Source organism: Antechinus flavipes, chromosome 2 (assembly GCF_016432865.1).
Source record: "Antechinus flavipes isolate AdamAnt ecotype Samford, QLD, Australia chromosome 2, AdamAnt_v2, whole genome shotgun sequence".
Taxonomy (NCBI): Eukaryota; Metazoa; Chordata; class Mammalia; order Dasyuromorphia; family Dasyuridae; genus Antechinus; species Antechinus flavipes.
The window spans coordinates 651,528,917-651,542,382 of NC_067399.1; the positions used below are offsets into that span (position 1 = coordinate 651,528,917).

Here is a 13,466-nt window from a genome sequence, read left to right on the forward strand (position 1 = left end):
AGCAGGCGGGCAGGGAGGGGAAATGGAGCGAATTGCATCTGCCCGCGTTCCAGATGCAATGAATGGTTGTTGCAATTCACCCGAAGAGTTTGCGCAGCGATTTGCAAAAGAAGGAAAATGCAAACGTTTTTGCGTTCTAATCTAGTAACGTTCCTGTCTAACTCTAACTTTGCAATGGTGAGGGTTGCAGCGGCGGGGTTATTGCAGGAGAAAATTGTGGCCAGGGAGCTTAGCGGGTGAAACCCGCTGCATGGGGGCCGGGGGAGAAGCCATGGGTGCGATCCCACCCTCCCGGGCAGCTCTCGGAGCAAACAGAATAGCAGAAGACATTGCCTCCGTGCCCGCGCTCTAGGGACAGAACGACCCAGACAGGGCGGGCTCTCTGGGCTCCGAGGGGGTGCCGGCGCCACCCCGGCAAGGCCCGGGTGCAAGAGAGAGGGGCCGCCCCCCCTGAGCCCGCCCCTGGGGAAGAATCTGGGGCTGCGGAAGTGCGTGCGCGGCATCTGGGGCGCGTCTCTCCCGCCCCGGACAGTAGCAGCCGCGGCAGCAGCCGGAGCGCATCGCACAGCAGCGCAGGGCGCAAGCGGCCCCGTTTCCCCCGAGACGCCTCGGTGAGCACCCACTCGGGTCCGCGAGCCAAGAGCCCGGAAGGGTGAAGGCGGTGCGTGGGCTCCCCCGGGCTGGACGCCGGCGCTCGCTGGCAGCTCCCCGCCAGAGGGGTCGGGCTCCGGGCTTTGCAAGGACTCCACTCCGATCGGGTTGTCTTTCGATGGGTGGGGCGGGTTCGTGGGCCGGGGGAGCGAGTTGGGGCATTCTTCCTGCATTATCAATAAGACCCTCTCCTCTTTTGGGGGGACCCCTTTCCTTCACCCCTTGTGTCTTCCACTAGGGGGGTTATTCCCGGGTCACTGGGCTCTGGTTACTCGGGGATGGGGACTTGGCAGCGCTCCGGGCATTGGTCAGTGATCTCCAGTTATCTCTAAAAGTCCCCTGCTTGCTGCGGACTCTCGAAACCCCGAGTGGAAGAAAATGGTCACGTACACGCAGGATTCCCCCCCCCCGCCCCCGTGGAGGGCACTTTACTGCACCAGAGATGATTGCAGTAGTCCACCCAGCGTCTATGGCTGGGGGTGCTCTTGGGTGGGAGGAAGGGGTGTTCTGGACGCTTCTGCTCCCCACCCCGCGCCCAATTACAGCTCGGGAGAGGAACGACCCGCAGGGTACTGAGGCGCCCCCTCCCCTTGTTTGTGAGCCGAGCGGGCGGGGGGAATCATCAGAACATCCTAGACTTAGAGATCTTAAAGGGCATCAAATTCAACTCCCTTGTCTTGCGAAACTGAGGTACTTAGAGGTTAAGGGTCGTCCAGCGAGCTAGAGACCTCGGGCCATCTTTCTCCACGCCCCGCGTGCAGGGGGCGGGGCGGACGGGCGGCCCGCAGCGGATCCCGAGGGAGCAGGGGGCGGGGGCAGGGGCGGGCGGGGCGTGGGGTGGGGTGGGGGCTCTCAGCTAGTGACTTCGGGGCCGGCGGGTGCTGGGCGCAGTCCCGCAGTCGGCTCTCAGCGAGCGCTCGGCTCTGATCACGCAGTTTCCCCGCCGTGCACCGGCCTCTCGCCCAGCCCGACGCCATGCCCAACTTCGCTGGCACCTGGAAGATGCGGAGCAGTGAGAATTTCGACGAGCTCCTCAAGGCGCTGGGTAAGACGGCCCGGCCGGGCTGGGGGGTGGCAGCCCCTTCCCCGCGAGCTGGGGGCTGGGGAGAGGCGCGTCTGCAGCGCCCGGACACCCTCTGTGGCCCGGACCGTCCCTTCCCTCCGGGGCCGGGCGCTCTGGGGAGGCGGACCGGGCCCCGTACGAGCCCCCCGTCCCGTTCTCCCTAACCCCCCTAATCTCTGGCCGCACCGACCCGAGCTCAGCCCCTCCTTCCCCTCTCCGGGGCCAGGTGTGAACGCCATGCTGAGGAAGGTGGCCGTGGCCGCGGCCTCCAAGCCGCACGTGGAGATCCGCCAGGACGGGGACCAGTTCTACATCAAGACCGCCACCACCGTGCGCACCACCGAGATTAACTTCAAGGTTGGGGAGGGCTTCGATGAGGAGACGGTGGATGGGCGCAAGTGCCGGGTAAGGAGACCCCAGTGGTGGGGGCCAAGGGCGCCGGACCCCCGAGCCAGGCCACCCACTTTCAGTGCGGGAAAGGACTTGGGGATGAGTACTGGGTTCTGTCCGAGACGGCTTAAGTGGCAGAGCCCAGATCCCCGGATCCGCGCTCTTTGCCCGGCTTTGCCCCAGCCTCGGTCCTGGGTGCCTGGAGCTGCGAGTCACCCCCCTCCCTCCCCCTTTAACCAGCCGAGGCGCCCCGAGCCAAGACGTCCCCTGCAGCATGAGCCAGCCCCCCTTTCCCTTCACTCCCCTCGCTCTGTAATCTCCGGGCTTTGGGTTTGGGGTGGGGGCAAACGCTGCGGACCCACTTTCCGCCGGTCTGGTCCTTCCTCGCTGCCGGATGAGCTTTTTCAAGGCTTTGTGTCTGCCTACCAATCCTTTTTTGTCACCTGTAAGAGGGTCCCGTGTCCTCGGCTTTCTCAGCCCCAAGCCCAGACTGGGAGGGGAGGTGTCTGAAGCCTAGGGAGAACTGCCTCTTTTTACCTCCAACCGACTTCTTCCGTGAAATATTGGGGCATTGTGGCGGAATAGTTTTTTCCACCGAAGTTCAACTTTTCAATGTCTTTCTCCACCAGGCTCCCAAGTGACTATTCTTAAATTCTTGCTCGCAGGTGTAAATGATGGTTCGCCCTTTCCCTCCCCACCCCCTGTTTGGCTAGGAATGTGTTGGAGGAATGCTTTTGGATCTAGTTACAGTCAGGGAGGGGTGGACCACTGGGTAAATTTCCCTCGATGCAAAAAAAAAATGCCTGATATTATGCATTCTAAATGCCAAGAAACTAGAAATCTGTGAAAAGCCTGGCTGCTCATCCTTGAACAAGAAAGAATAAAAGAGGGGGATGTGTTTAAATATTTCTTCTTTCTCCCCCACTGGTTCTAAAGCAGCTTCAGATTAAACCACAAATACGGGAAATAAAAAATCCTCAGCCACCTTCATTTCTGTCTTTGTAAAGGCGAAATTGAATTTGGCCCTGCCTCCTCCTGTAAGGGGAAGGGAGCTCTGCTCCTGCTTAATGAAAGCCTCCTAGGGCAGATGGAAAAGCAATTGGGCCAACTCCCCATTATTTGAAGGTTGATAGAACAGACCCCCCCCTTCCCCTTTAAAAAAGAAAAGGACTTTATAGTGCCGTTTTTAAAGAAAATAAGAAACAAACTTCTCAGGAGTGCGAAGTTATTTATTTTCCCTCCGACTGAGTTGTTCCAAAGCCATGGGATGCAGCTAAACAACCTTACTCAGTTTTAAATGTTTGCATTGCACCTTCAAAAACATATTATGGGCTGTAAGTGCCATCGGTTAGGAGTCTGAAGTCCTAGTTAAATCACTGTTCCCATAGAGAGTAGTCCCATCAAGTTAGAACAAAAGCCCCCAAATTGGATGGAGAATCTGCCTAATAAGAGCAAAAAGAGACTTAATTTGGACACATTGTTGAGGAATCTGTAGGTGGGGAGGCCAGATTTGATATAAAAGTTTCCCAGGGCACACAGTCTGGAGAGCGGGCCTTTATTTATTCCAACCCCCCTCCCACCCCTGATGCTGCCTAATGAATGTTTCCCATGTGTTAGTTATAAAGAGATTATGTGTCCATTCATTACTGCTCTCCCATATCCCCCCCTCCACTCCATCCCCAAAGCCCAGCTGTTCCCCTGCTTTGTAGAATAATAATACAACGCTGGGGAAGCAAAACAGAGGGGGTCATCCTTTGCACCTCGTCATCCTCCTGCAGCACAAGAGAAATCATCTCCCCCAGCCATCCTTGCCAGGACCATTCTTCCTTCATGCACTCCCAGCAAGGAGCCCTATATTTCTCCTCGGGCCATCTCTGGTACCCAGGAAGGGATCCCTGTGCTTTTCCAAGACTCTCAGATTCCCAGGTTTCCCAGAGAAAGCTTTGCTTAGCCCAGAGTGACTGTAGAATAAATGCTGCTAGTAAAAAAAAAAGAGTAAAGAGTTAAAAAAATGAGTTTTCAGCAAAGTAAAATATTTTTTGTCAAAAAAGGGATCCCCCATACAGTCAATGGATGGTTCCTACGGCTTAGAGTGTGGTGGCTCTCGGGTCCTTAGCTCATAAAACACTCTTGAGTTTCTTCTGGCTTGAGCAGTTTTTGATGCTTATATGCATGGGTATTAATTAAGCCTCTAGATGCCTTAAAGGAGGGCTGTCTTCATGTATTTTTAAGAAGAAAAATTGCATTCTCTTAATTTGTATTTCAAGACGTAAATTGTGCCTGAGGACTGTGGACCATCCATCTCCCTCTGCTCTAAGCGTGTTTGTACTGCCACAAGCCACTTAACCAGCCTTAATTTTGATTTTGTACCCTTCTGTCAAGGTGCCTTTCTGGCCCCCCTTGTTATTGACTGTGCTCGTGCCCCCCAGCAGCCATCGCTCTCCGGAGCCCTCATTGTTGGCCCTGCGCTGCTAAGTAGAATTGATGGTGCTAATGTTTTCTGACTGCAGAGTTTGCCCACTTGGGAGAATGAAAATAAAATCTACTGCACACAAACTCTGGTGGAGGGTGATGGCCCCAAGACATACTGGACCCGGGAGCTGGCCAATGACGAGCTGATTTTGGTAAGGCCCTTCTTAGAAGCGGACGTTTCCCGGCCACTTTCATTGTGATGGGACCTAAACTGACTTCTTCCCCCCTACTCCTCCCCTGTCTTACTCACTTCCGTCTTTGTCCGACCCATTTCTCTTGTCATCTCACCCATTTGTCCCCCCTTTCTCTTTTTCCCTTTTTCTCTCCCCCACCTTCTATATATCTTCCTCTCCTTCCCCCTTTCTCCTTTCTCTTTCTCCCCTTTTTCTCTTTCCCTCTCTCCTTCCTTTTCCTTCTCTCTCTCTCTCCCCCTTCCTCTTTCCTTCTTTCTCCCTCTCTCTTTCCTTGCTCTCCTCCCTCCCTTTCCATCTTCCTCTCTCTCTCCTGCCCTCTTTCTCTTAGTCTCTCTCTCCCTCCTTTTCCTTCTCTCTCTCTTTCCCTTCCTCTTTCCTTCTTTTTTTTCTATCCCTCTCTCCTTGCTCTTCTCCCTCCCTTTCCATCTTCCTCTCTCCCTCTCCTCTCTCTTAGTCTTTCTCTCCCTCCTTTTCCTTCTCTCTCTCTTTCCCTTCCTCTTTCCTTCTTTCTCTCTCCCTCTCTCCTTGCTCTTCTCTCTCCCTTTCCATCTTCCTCTCTCCCTCTCCTGCCCTCTTTCTCTTAGTCTTTTTTCCCTCCTTTTCCTTCTCTCTCTCTCTCTTTCCCTTCCTCTTTCCTTCTTTCTCTTTCCCTCTCTCTTTCCTCACTCTCCTCCCTCCTTTCCACCTTCCTCTCTCCCTCTCCTGCTCTCTTTCTCTTAGTCTTTCTCTCCCTCCTTTTCCCTCTTTTTCTCTCTTTCCCTTCCTCTTTCCTTCTTTTTCTTTCCCTCTCTCTTTCCTTGCTCTCCTCCCTCCTTGCCACCTTCCTCTCTCCCTCTCCTTCCCTCTTTCTCTTGGTCTCTCTCTTCCTCCTTTCTTTGTCCCTTTCTTCATCTCACCCCTTCTGCTTTCTCTCGTTCCCTGCTTCCACACATCTCCCCCCACCTCCCAAGAAGGATAAGATAGGGTTGTCAGAAGCTGTCTCATGAGAAGTGATCTCACTGTATCCTAATAAACCTCATCACTTGCTTAGAGGATGCAGCGGACATTCAGCAGATGGGAAACGGGGAGAGAATCACCGTCCGTTTTGCAGTTAATAACAGCCACCTTTATAGCTCATTAAGATTATAGAAAGCACTTTGCTCCCCCCATCACAGAGGGGGGTACTCCATGCCATCTCCATTTGGCAGAAGAGGGAACTGAGATTGGAAGGGAGGTGACCCGCCCAGGGTCCCCAGAGAATCCAGGTCTCTGTACCCCACGGCTAGCATTCATTAGCCCTGCCGGCCGGTACCTCCCGAAGAGCTGAGCCTGGGGTGAAAGGGACCCGACTGCCCTCTCAGCATAATGTAAGAGCCTGAGCGGGAGGCTGGGCTGGTGACGGGACTTGGGCTTTATTGGAACCGGCTTTCCCCGGCTCCATTTGTCCTTCGGTTAACCAGTGACTTGTCACGTTTGCAGCCGTTTCTTAGCAGGAACAGCTAGAGGTCACCTTGCCGGTAGGAGGGTAAATGATGCTCCCGGGGAAGCAGCTTCTGGCTTTGCTTCCATTTTTGCTGTACAAGATGAATACCAATTACACATCTTTCTCCTTGAGCCCTGCCTTCCCTGTAAGGAGTCAGTGAGGATCCCGTAAGTCCCTTTCCATCTTGCAGAGGAAAATAAGTAGGAGATGACCCTCAGGGCCCACCTGCTAATTGGAGAACTGGGATTTGAATGCAGTGCTCATAATTCCAAGCCCAATAGAATTCATTTCCCTAGGATAGGCATTTATTAAGTGCCTGCTGTTTACCACACATTGTGCTATCTCCCAAAAAAGCCCCCTGTTAGCACAATGTCTGGCACTGAATAAAATGTTGGTTCATCGAGCGGTTCTACAGAACAGCTCGTTCGCAGTGGAGGCAGCGAGTGCAGAAACCATCCGAAGCTTGTGATGCTTGGAAGTTTGGGTGTGGTTCCTGTCGGGATAGCTTGGGGACAGCGGAATCTGGAACGAGACCATTTGGGGCTCATTTCCTTGTTCTGCAGTGGGTTCCCTCATCAATCCAGACCTAGGCAGGGGCCATAAGTGTCAGACCAGGAACCATCTCAGAGCCAGAGACGGGGGGTCCCCAGAGAATGAGGAATTAGGTGCCCAACAGGAGGATCTGTAAGGGACGGACTGTCCTGTTGGCGCCTTATTACGGATGAGCTTCTGAATTGCCAAGCAGCTGCTCCCAGTGGGAGTTAAGCTCCCCATTTCTGCTAGATGGTCACTCGTCCAGGATGTTGCTCAGCTGACACGCTTGCTTTCGGCCTCCTCACCTGGAAAACGGCTCAGAATGCCCCGTCCACGGCAGTCACCATGACCACGACACGCTGGCTGTCTAAGCCATCGGGCCCTTGGGGCCCGAGAAGGGCCGTGTGCCGGGCTGGGACGGCCCGCTGGGCCGGGAGTCATCTTCCCATCTCTTCCCTCATATTCACATCCTGAACAAGCATTTTTTATCAGAGTGAGGGTAGGCTGGCCCGTTTAACCGTGGCTGGCAGATAATGGCCTTAGGGGAGTGTGGTTATTAATTTGTGGGTTGGAGCGCTGTTTTTAAAAACTCTTAAAGTTTTTCCTCCTTCCTGCGTGTGTTCTTTTCCACGGATCAGCTGCAGGATGGGTGAAGGAAAACAACTGTGAGTGCTATTTGTCTTTGGGAACAGATAAAACATTTTAGGATTATAGATTTAAACTGGGAAGGGATGTTAAAGTCGAGTAGTCCAGCACACATCCCCTTCTATAGACGGGGAAACGGAGGCCTAGAATTAAATAACGTTCTGTCCGGTTGGGACAGGGGGCCTGGAGTTCTGGTCTTGGAGCTGAGGCCCGTGTGGTAGGTAGGAGACAGGTAGGAGATGGATGAATTGGAAGATTGACACGAACAGCCAGGGTGTTTATTGAGTGCTCACTATATGTCAGGCTCTGTGCTGCGTCCTGGGGAGATGAATTTCGGCCCAAATGAAGGCACATAATGAATCCCACGTGTACTCAGATTCGTGCTACTAAAGTTATAATTGTCTGAAATAGGATAATTGCTTTCAGCCCAGTGGAAATATGCATCCCATCAACAATTCATATTTATCCTAATTGGGACCTCGGATATACATGAGCACGACAGACCCTCAAGGAGTTTACTTCCTAAGGAGGGGAGGGAGGAGGGAGGTGGGGGAATGGGGCTCAAGGCGGTAAAGGAGGAGGAGTTACGGATGATTCTCGGCCGCTGCACAAAGTTTCCATGTCCCCTGTCTAGACGGCCTTCAGTTGTTTTATGTCCCAGACCCACTCCCATCTTGCTCGCTCTCCTGTTGTAAAGGCATTTTGCCGTGAGCACAAAGTGATTTCTGGTTTATAACCCCTGGGTTGTCCCGGGCTTTGCCGTTTCTGAAGACTCGGGCCCCTTGCAGATGGTTTAAGGTGGAAGAGATGCTGCTAGGAGGCAGCCCTGGACCCTTGCCATCCTCTGGAGGGTGTGGGAAAGCTGAGACCCAGAGGGGGAGGCCGGGCCCAGGATCGCGGAGCCCACTAATGGCCAGGCTGGGCCTCGGACACGGCTCGGGCCCCAGTGTTCTTCCCGTCCCTCCTGCTGCCCTCTGGGTTTGGGCCTCGGGCCAGCCCTGCGAGGCGGGGTCAGAGGCTGATCAGTGGGAAGCTGGAAGGGCTCGTGGCTGTCCCGAGGTCAGAGGGATGGCGAGCTCGGTGACCCCCCAGTGCTGCCGGGTCCTGAATGCGAAGGCAGGGTTAGGGCTGGGCCCTCGGGGTTTTCCACAGCGAAGCAGGGACTTGGCCGGACCCTGGGAGCCGCCTCCTTGGGCCCTTCTGTCTTCTCCCGGCCGTGGCTCTGAGTCCGCGAGACTCAGGCTGGGGGATGGATCAGAGAGCAGAAGTAGAACAGAAGGGACCCCTTCACACGGGCCAGGGGGGCGGAGGGGGGGGACGGCCGGGAACAGAGGGGCCCTTTCTCCGTCTCTGCCCTCGCCCTCACCCGCTGCCCGAGGCCTCCGTCTGCCCTTTGCGTGAGAAGTCGGGCAGACAGACTTCCCCAAGGGCAGGGACGGCGTCATTTACCAGAATCCCCCCTTCTGCGCTGACTCCCGCTTCTCCTTCCTTCCCCCGCAGACTTTTGGGGCCGACGACGTCGTGTGCACGAGAATTTACGTCCGGGAGTAGGAGGACGATCCGCTCGGTCCTGGGGTGGGGAGGGGGGTAGAAAGAAGGCATGCGAACCCGTGTTTGTGAGGGGCCGGCTCCTCGGGGGCCCAGGACCCGTCTTCCCGAAGCAGCCTCGAGCGAGCCCGACTTGGGGAGAAGCCCGCGGCGACGTTAGCTGTGTCCCCGTTTTGTTTCCCGTCCTCCCTCCTGAGACGTCGCTCCCCTTGTGTCTGCCATTTTGTATCTTGGAGTTTGTATGGTTTGAATTCATTAAATTTGTTGGGCGCATTTCAAGTTTCCTTCTTTTTTCCTGGCAGAGCCTCGGTCGCCGATTCTTTGTTCATTTACTCATTCGTTCCACACACCCGGGCGAGGAGGGCGGGGGGCGCTGCCCCTCGGGGGGCTCTCCCACCTCGGGATGGCCCTAAATCCGCTCAGTACCTGCTGATAATGAGGGGCTGCTGAGGATGCAAGAAGGGCTCAGAAGGGACCGATGCTCAGGGGCGGGCGCTGGTCAGTCACCCAGCAACACTGTACCAGGCAGGTGGTCCATGCCCTCGGCTCTGAGTAACGTGCATCCAGGCACGGGGCGCAGGAGCTCTGTAAGCAGCAGGGAAGCTGCAGGGTGGGAGGAAATGCTCAATCTCTGCACCTCAGTTTCTGTATCTGTAAAATGGGAGTGAATTTAATGATCATGGATCTATAACTAAGTCCAAAGTGAGTGGGACGGGGCATTAGCAGCCAGGGGAATCAGGGAGGACTTCCTGCAGAAGGTGACGAACTTTTTGTGGATCATACTGAATCCCAAATAGAAACGGGGCCCCCGATCTGTGCAGACACACGCTGCAGGCACTCGCTGACTTGGTTCTAAGATGCGAGGTTACCTGTATTTTATTGTTACTGAGTTTACTAAATATTTCTAAAGTGTATTTTAGTCTAGTTTTAGCCTCGCTCCGGAGCATCGCTGGCCGCATGCAGCCCCTGGTGTCTGACACCTGCTGTATCTGGCCAATCCAAGGGCCTGGAGGAAAAGAAAAGACCAGATGGTCATGGGACCTCTAGTCATGTGCCGTAAGATGCCTTACTGGGCATCTGAATGTCCTTTATTTTGGGGAGGGGTCTCCTTCCTGGTTCTCATCGTGTTCCAGTTGGGGCAGGCTGCCAAAAAAATTGGTATAAACAGGAGCCTCCCCTTTCCCCAAATCCATTGCTAGAAATTGTCCTTTAGTATCTGTGGTCCCAGGCAACTCAATGACCTCACTTTCCTCACCTGTAAAATGGGAATAATGGCATCTACTTCTCATGATGATTGTAAGATTTAATGAGATAATATATTTGCAGACTTTGGATGCCATATTAATATTAGCTCTATCCACCTTCCTCCCCAACCCATATCTGCTCCCCAGAGATCGCTGAGATCAAATGACTCCTCCCAGAATACTCTCTGGAACTGAACCGTTGTCTTCCACAGAAACTGCTGCTGATCAAATACATTTTCTAGGAAGAAAAACATGGGTACGATGAGTCCTTCCCTTCCATGGCTGCTTTGCAGAGACCATTAAAATGTCAATAACCAATTAGCAGATTAGGTCATAATGACAAAAACATTTCTTATGGCCCGTTAAGGCTTGCAAAGCTCTACACTCATTACTCTTGTGAAGTAGGGAAAGGCCGGCACTCAGGAGAGCCTGGATCACCGGGCCCGCAGCCGGGAAGTCCTGGGCGAGAATCTGCCTCGGATGCATCTCCCTGGGGCTGCTGAAGCCACGAGCACATGCAAGTGACCATACACACAGAACTGGTACAGTGGAGAGAGTCAGAGGAAAAGGCAGGGAAGGGACTGGGAGAGGATCGCTGCGAAAGGCGGGCCTTGGCTGGGACGGGAGGGAAAGCGGGAGAGCTAAGAGGTAAGAGGGAGAGACAGAGACAGAGACAGACACATCGAAACAAAGACAACAGACAAAAACAGACACAGAGATAGAGAGACAGAGATAGAAAAAGAGACAGATAAAAACAGACACAGAGACAGAGAAAAAGAGAGACAAAAACACACAGAGACAGAGACAGAGAGAAAACAAGACAGACAAAAACACAGACAGAGAGAGAGAGAGAAAAAGAGATAGATAAAAACAGACTCAGAGACAGAGAGAGAAAAAGAGACAGATAAAAACACACAGAGACAGAGAAAAAGAGAGACAAAAACACACAGAGACAGAGACAGAGAGAAAACAAGACAGACAAAAACACAGACAGAGAGAGAGAGAAAGAGATAGATAAAAACAGACTCAGAGACAGAGAGAGAAAAAGAGACAGATAAAAACAGACACAGAGACAGAGAAAAAGAGAGACAAAAACACAGAGACAGAGACAGAGAGAAAACAAGACAGACAAAAACACAGACAGAGAGAGAGAGAGAAAAAGAGATAGATAAAAACAGACTCAGAGACAGAGAGAGAAAAAGAGACAGAGAAAAACAGACACAGAGACAGAGAAAAAGAGAGACAAAAACACACAGAGAAAGAGACAGAGAGAAAACAAGACAGACAAAAACACAGACAGAGAGAGAGAGAGAAAAAGAGATAGATAAAAACAGACTCAGAGACAGAGAGAGAAAAAGAGACAGATAAAAACAGATTCAGAGACAGAGAGAGAAAAAGAGACAGAGAAAAACAGACACAGAGACAGAGAAAAAGAGAGACAAAAACACACAGAGACAGAGACAGAGAGAAAACAAGACAGACAAAAACACAGACAGAGAGAGAGAAAAAGAGATAGATAAAAACAGACTCAGAGACAGAGAGAGAAAAAGAGACAGATAAAAACAGACACAGAGACAGAGAAAAAGAGAGACAAAAACACACAGACAGAGAGAAAACAAGACAGACAAAAACACAGAGAGAGAGAGAGAGAGAGAGAAAGAGATAGATAAAAACAGACTCAGAGACAGAGAGAGAAAAAGAGACAGATAAAAACAGACACAGAGACAGAGAAAAAGAGAGACAAAAACACACAGACAGAGAGAAAACAAGACAGACAAAAACACAGACAGAGAGAGAGAAAAAGAGATAGATAAAAACAGACTCAGAGACAGAGAGAGAAAAAGAGACAGATAAAAACAGATTCAGAGACAGAGAGAAAAAGAGACAGAGAAAAACAGACACAGAGACAGAGAAAAAGAGAGACAAAAACACACAGAGACAGAGAGAGAGAGAAAAAGAGACAGATAAAAACAGACACAGCGAGAGATAGAGACAAAAAGACATAGAAAGACAGATAAACAGATGTAGACACATAGAGAGGTAGAGACAGAAATGGAGAGAGACAGGGACAAAAACAAGGAGACACAGAGAGAGATAGAAAAAGAGACAGACAAAAACAGACACAGAGAAAGAGAGACAGAGACAAAAACAAGACATAGACACACAAAGAGATAGAGACAGAGATAGAAAAAGACAAAAACAAACACACAGATGGAGAAAGAGAGACAGAGAAAAACAGACAGATAAACAGAGACAAAAACAGACACAGACAGAGACACACAGAAACAGAGACAGATAGAAATAGACAAAAAGAGACAGACAGAGAAAAAGAGAGACAGAGACAATATTTCAGGCGTGGGGGGCGATCAGGACAAAGGTTCGTGGAGTCTGAAGATTTCCCTTTTATAGCAAGGAGGCAGGTATAGTCAGATCATAGATTTTATGGAAGGTTTTAAATTGTAAAAATTATGAAAAAGTTAGGAAGGTGCCACATTCTGAAGGGCTTATTGCCAAGCCATTTTTTACACTTAATTTTTGTTTTATTTTTCTCAATTATATGAAAACAACTTTTTACACATTTCCTTCTTAAAATGTTGAGTTCCAAATTCTCTCTCTCCTTCCTCTTCCCTCCTTCTTGAGAAGACAAGCATATTGATATAGATTATACATATGCAATCATACAAAACATTTCCGCTATTTTGCAAAAGAAAACACAGACCAAAAAACCAAGAATTATTATTCAAGTTCAATCTGCATCATCACAATGTTGCTGTGACTGTGTTCTGATTCTGCTCACTTCACTTTGCCCCAGTTCACAGAAGGCTTTTCCAGGCTGGTAGCCCTGAGTCCTCCCTCACATAGGACGAATACGTCTTTTAAGCCCAGAGATATCTTCTGGAATCATTTCTTCTTCTTTTTTTTTCTTTTTTTAAAAAATATTTTATTTTATTTTATTTAATAATAACTTTTTATTGACAGAATCCATGCCAGGGTAATTTTTTTACAACATTATCCCTTGCACTCGTTTCTGTTCCGATTTTTCCCCTCCCTCCCTCCACCCCCTCCCCTAGATGGCAAGCAGTCCTATATATGTTAGATATGTTGCAGTATATCCTAGATACAATATATGTTTGCACTTTCTGCCTCCCTACAGCACCGTCTGGCATACCGTAGGTGCTTAATGAATGCTTAGTAATTGGACAGCCCGATGAGTTCCCCCCCACACCCGTGAAATATTCCTGGAGGAGATTTTCATGGGTTTT

At 51.1% G+C, this 13,466-nt stretch overlaps 1 protein-coding gene across 1 annotated transcript; it reads left to right on the top strand.

Annotated features, from left to right (window-relative positions):
- Window positions 1-496: 496 nt before the first annotated feature.
- CRABP1 (cellular retinoic acid binding protein 1) lies at window positions 497-9,232 on the top strand. Its single transcript, XM_051982423.1, has 5 exons — window positions 497-611; window positions 1,587-1,696; window positions 1,941-2,119; window positions 4,615-4,728; window positions 8,912-9,232. The coding sequence occupies exons 2-5, from the start codon at window positions 1,627-1,629 to the stop codon at window positions 8,960-8,962; spliced, it is 414 nt and encodes a 137-aa protein (XP_051838383.1). The 5' UTR covers window positions 497-611; window positions 1,587-1,626; the 3' UTR covers window positions 8,963-9,232.
- The last annotated feature ends 4,234 nt before the right edge of the window (window positions 9,233-13,466 follow it).

What these genes read in the sequence shown, in the direction of transcription:
- CRABP1 (XM_051982423.1), top strand. Translation starts at nt 1,627, where the DNA reads ATGCCCAACTTCGCTGGCACCTGGAAGATGCGGAGCAGTGAGAATTTC. An exon ending in TGGATGGGCGCAAGTGCCGG is followed by an intron (nt 2,120 to 4,614) that starts GTAAGGAGACCC and finishes TTCTGACTGCAG; the next exon opens with AGTTTGCCCACTTGGGAGAA. An exon ending in CCAATGACGAGCTGATTTTG is followed by an intron (nt 4,729 to 8,911) that starts GTAAGGCCCTTC and finishes CTTCCCCCGCAG; the next exon opens with ACTTTTGGGGCCGACGACGT.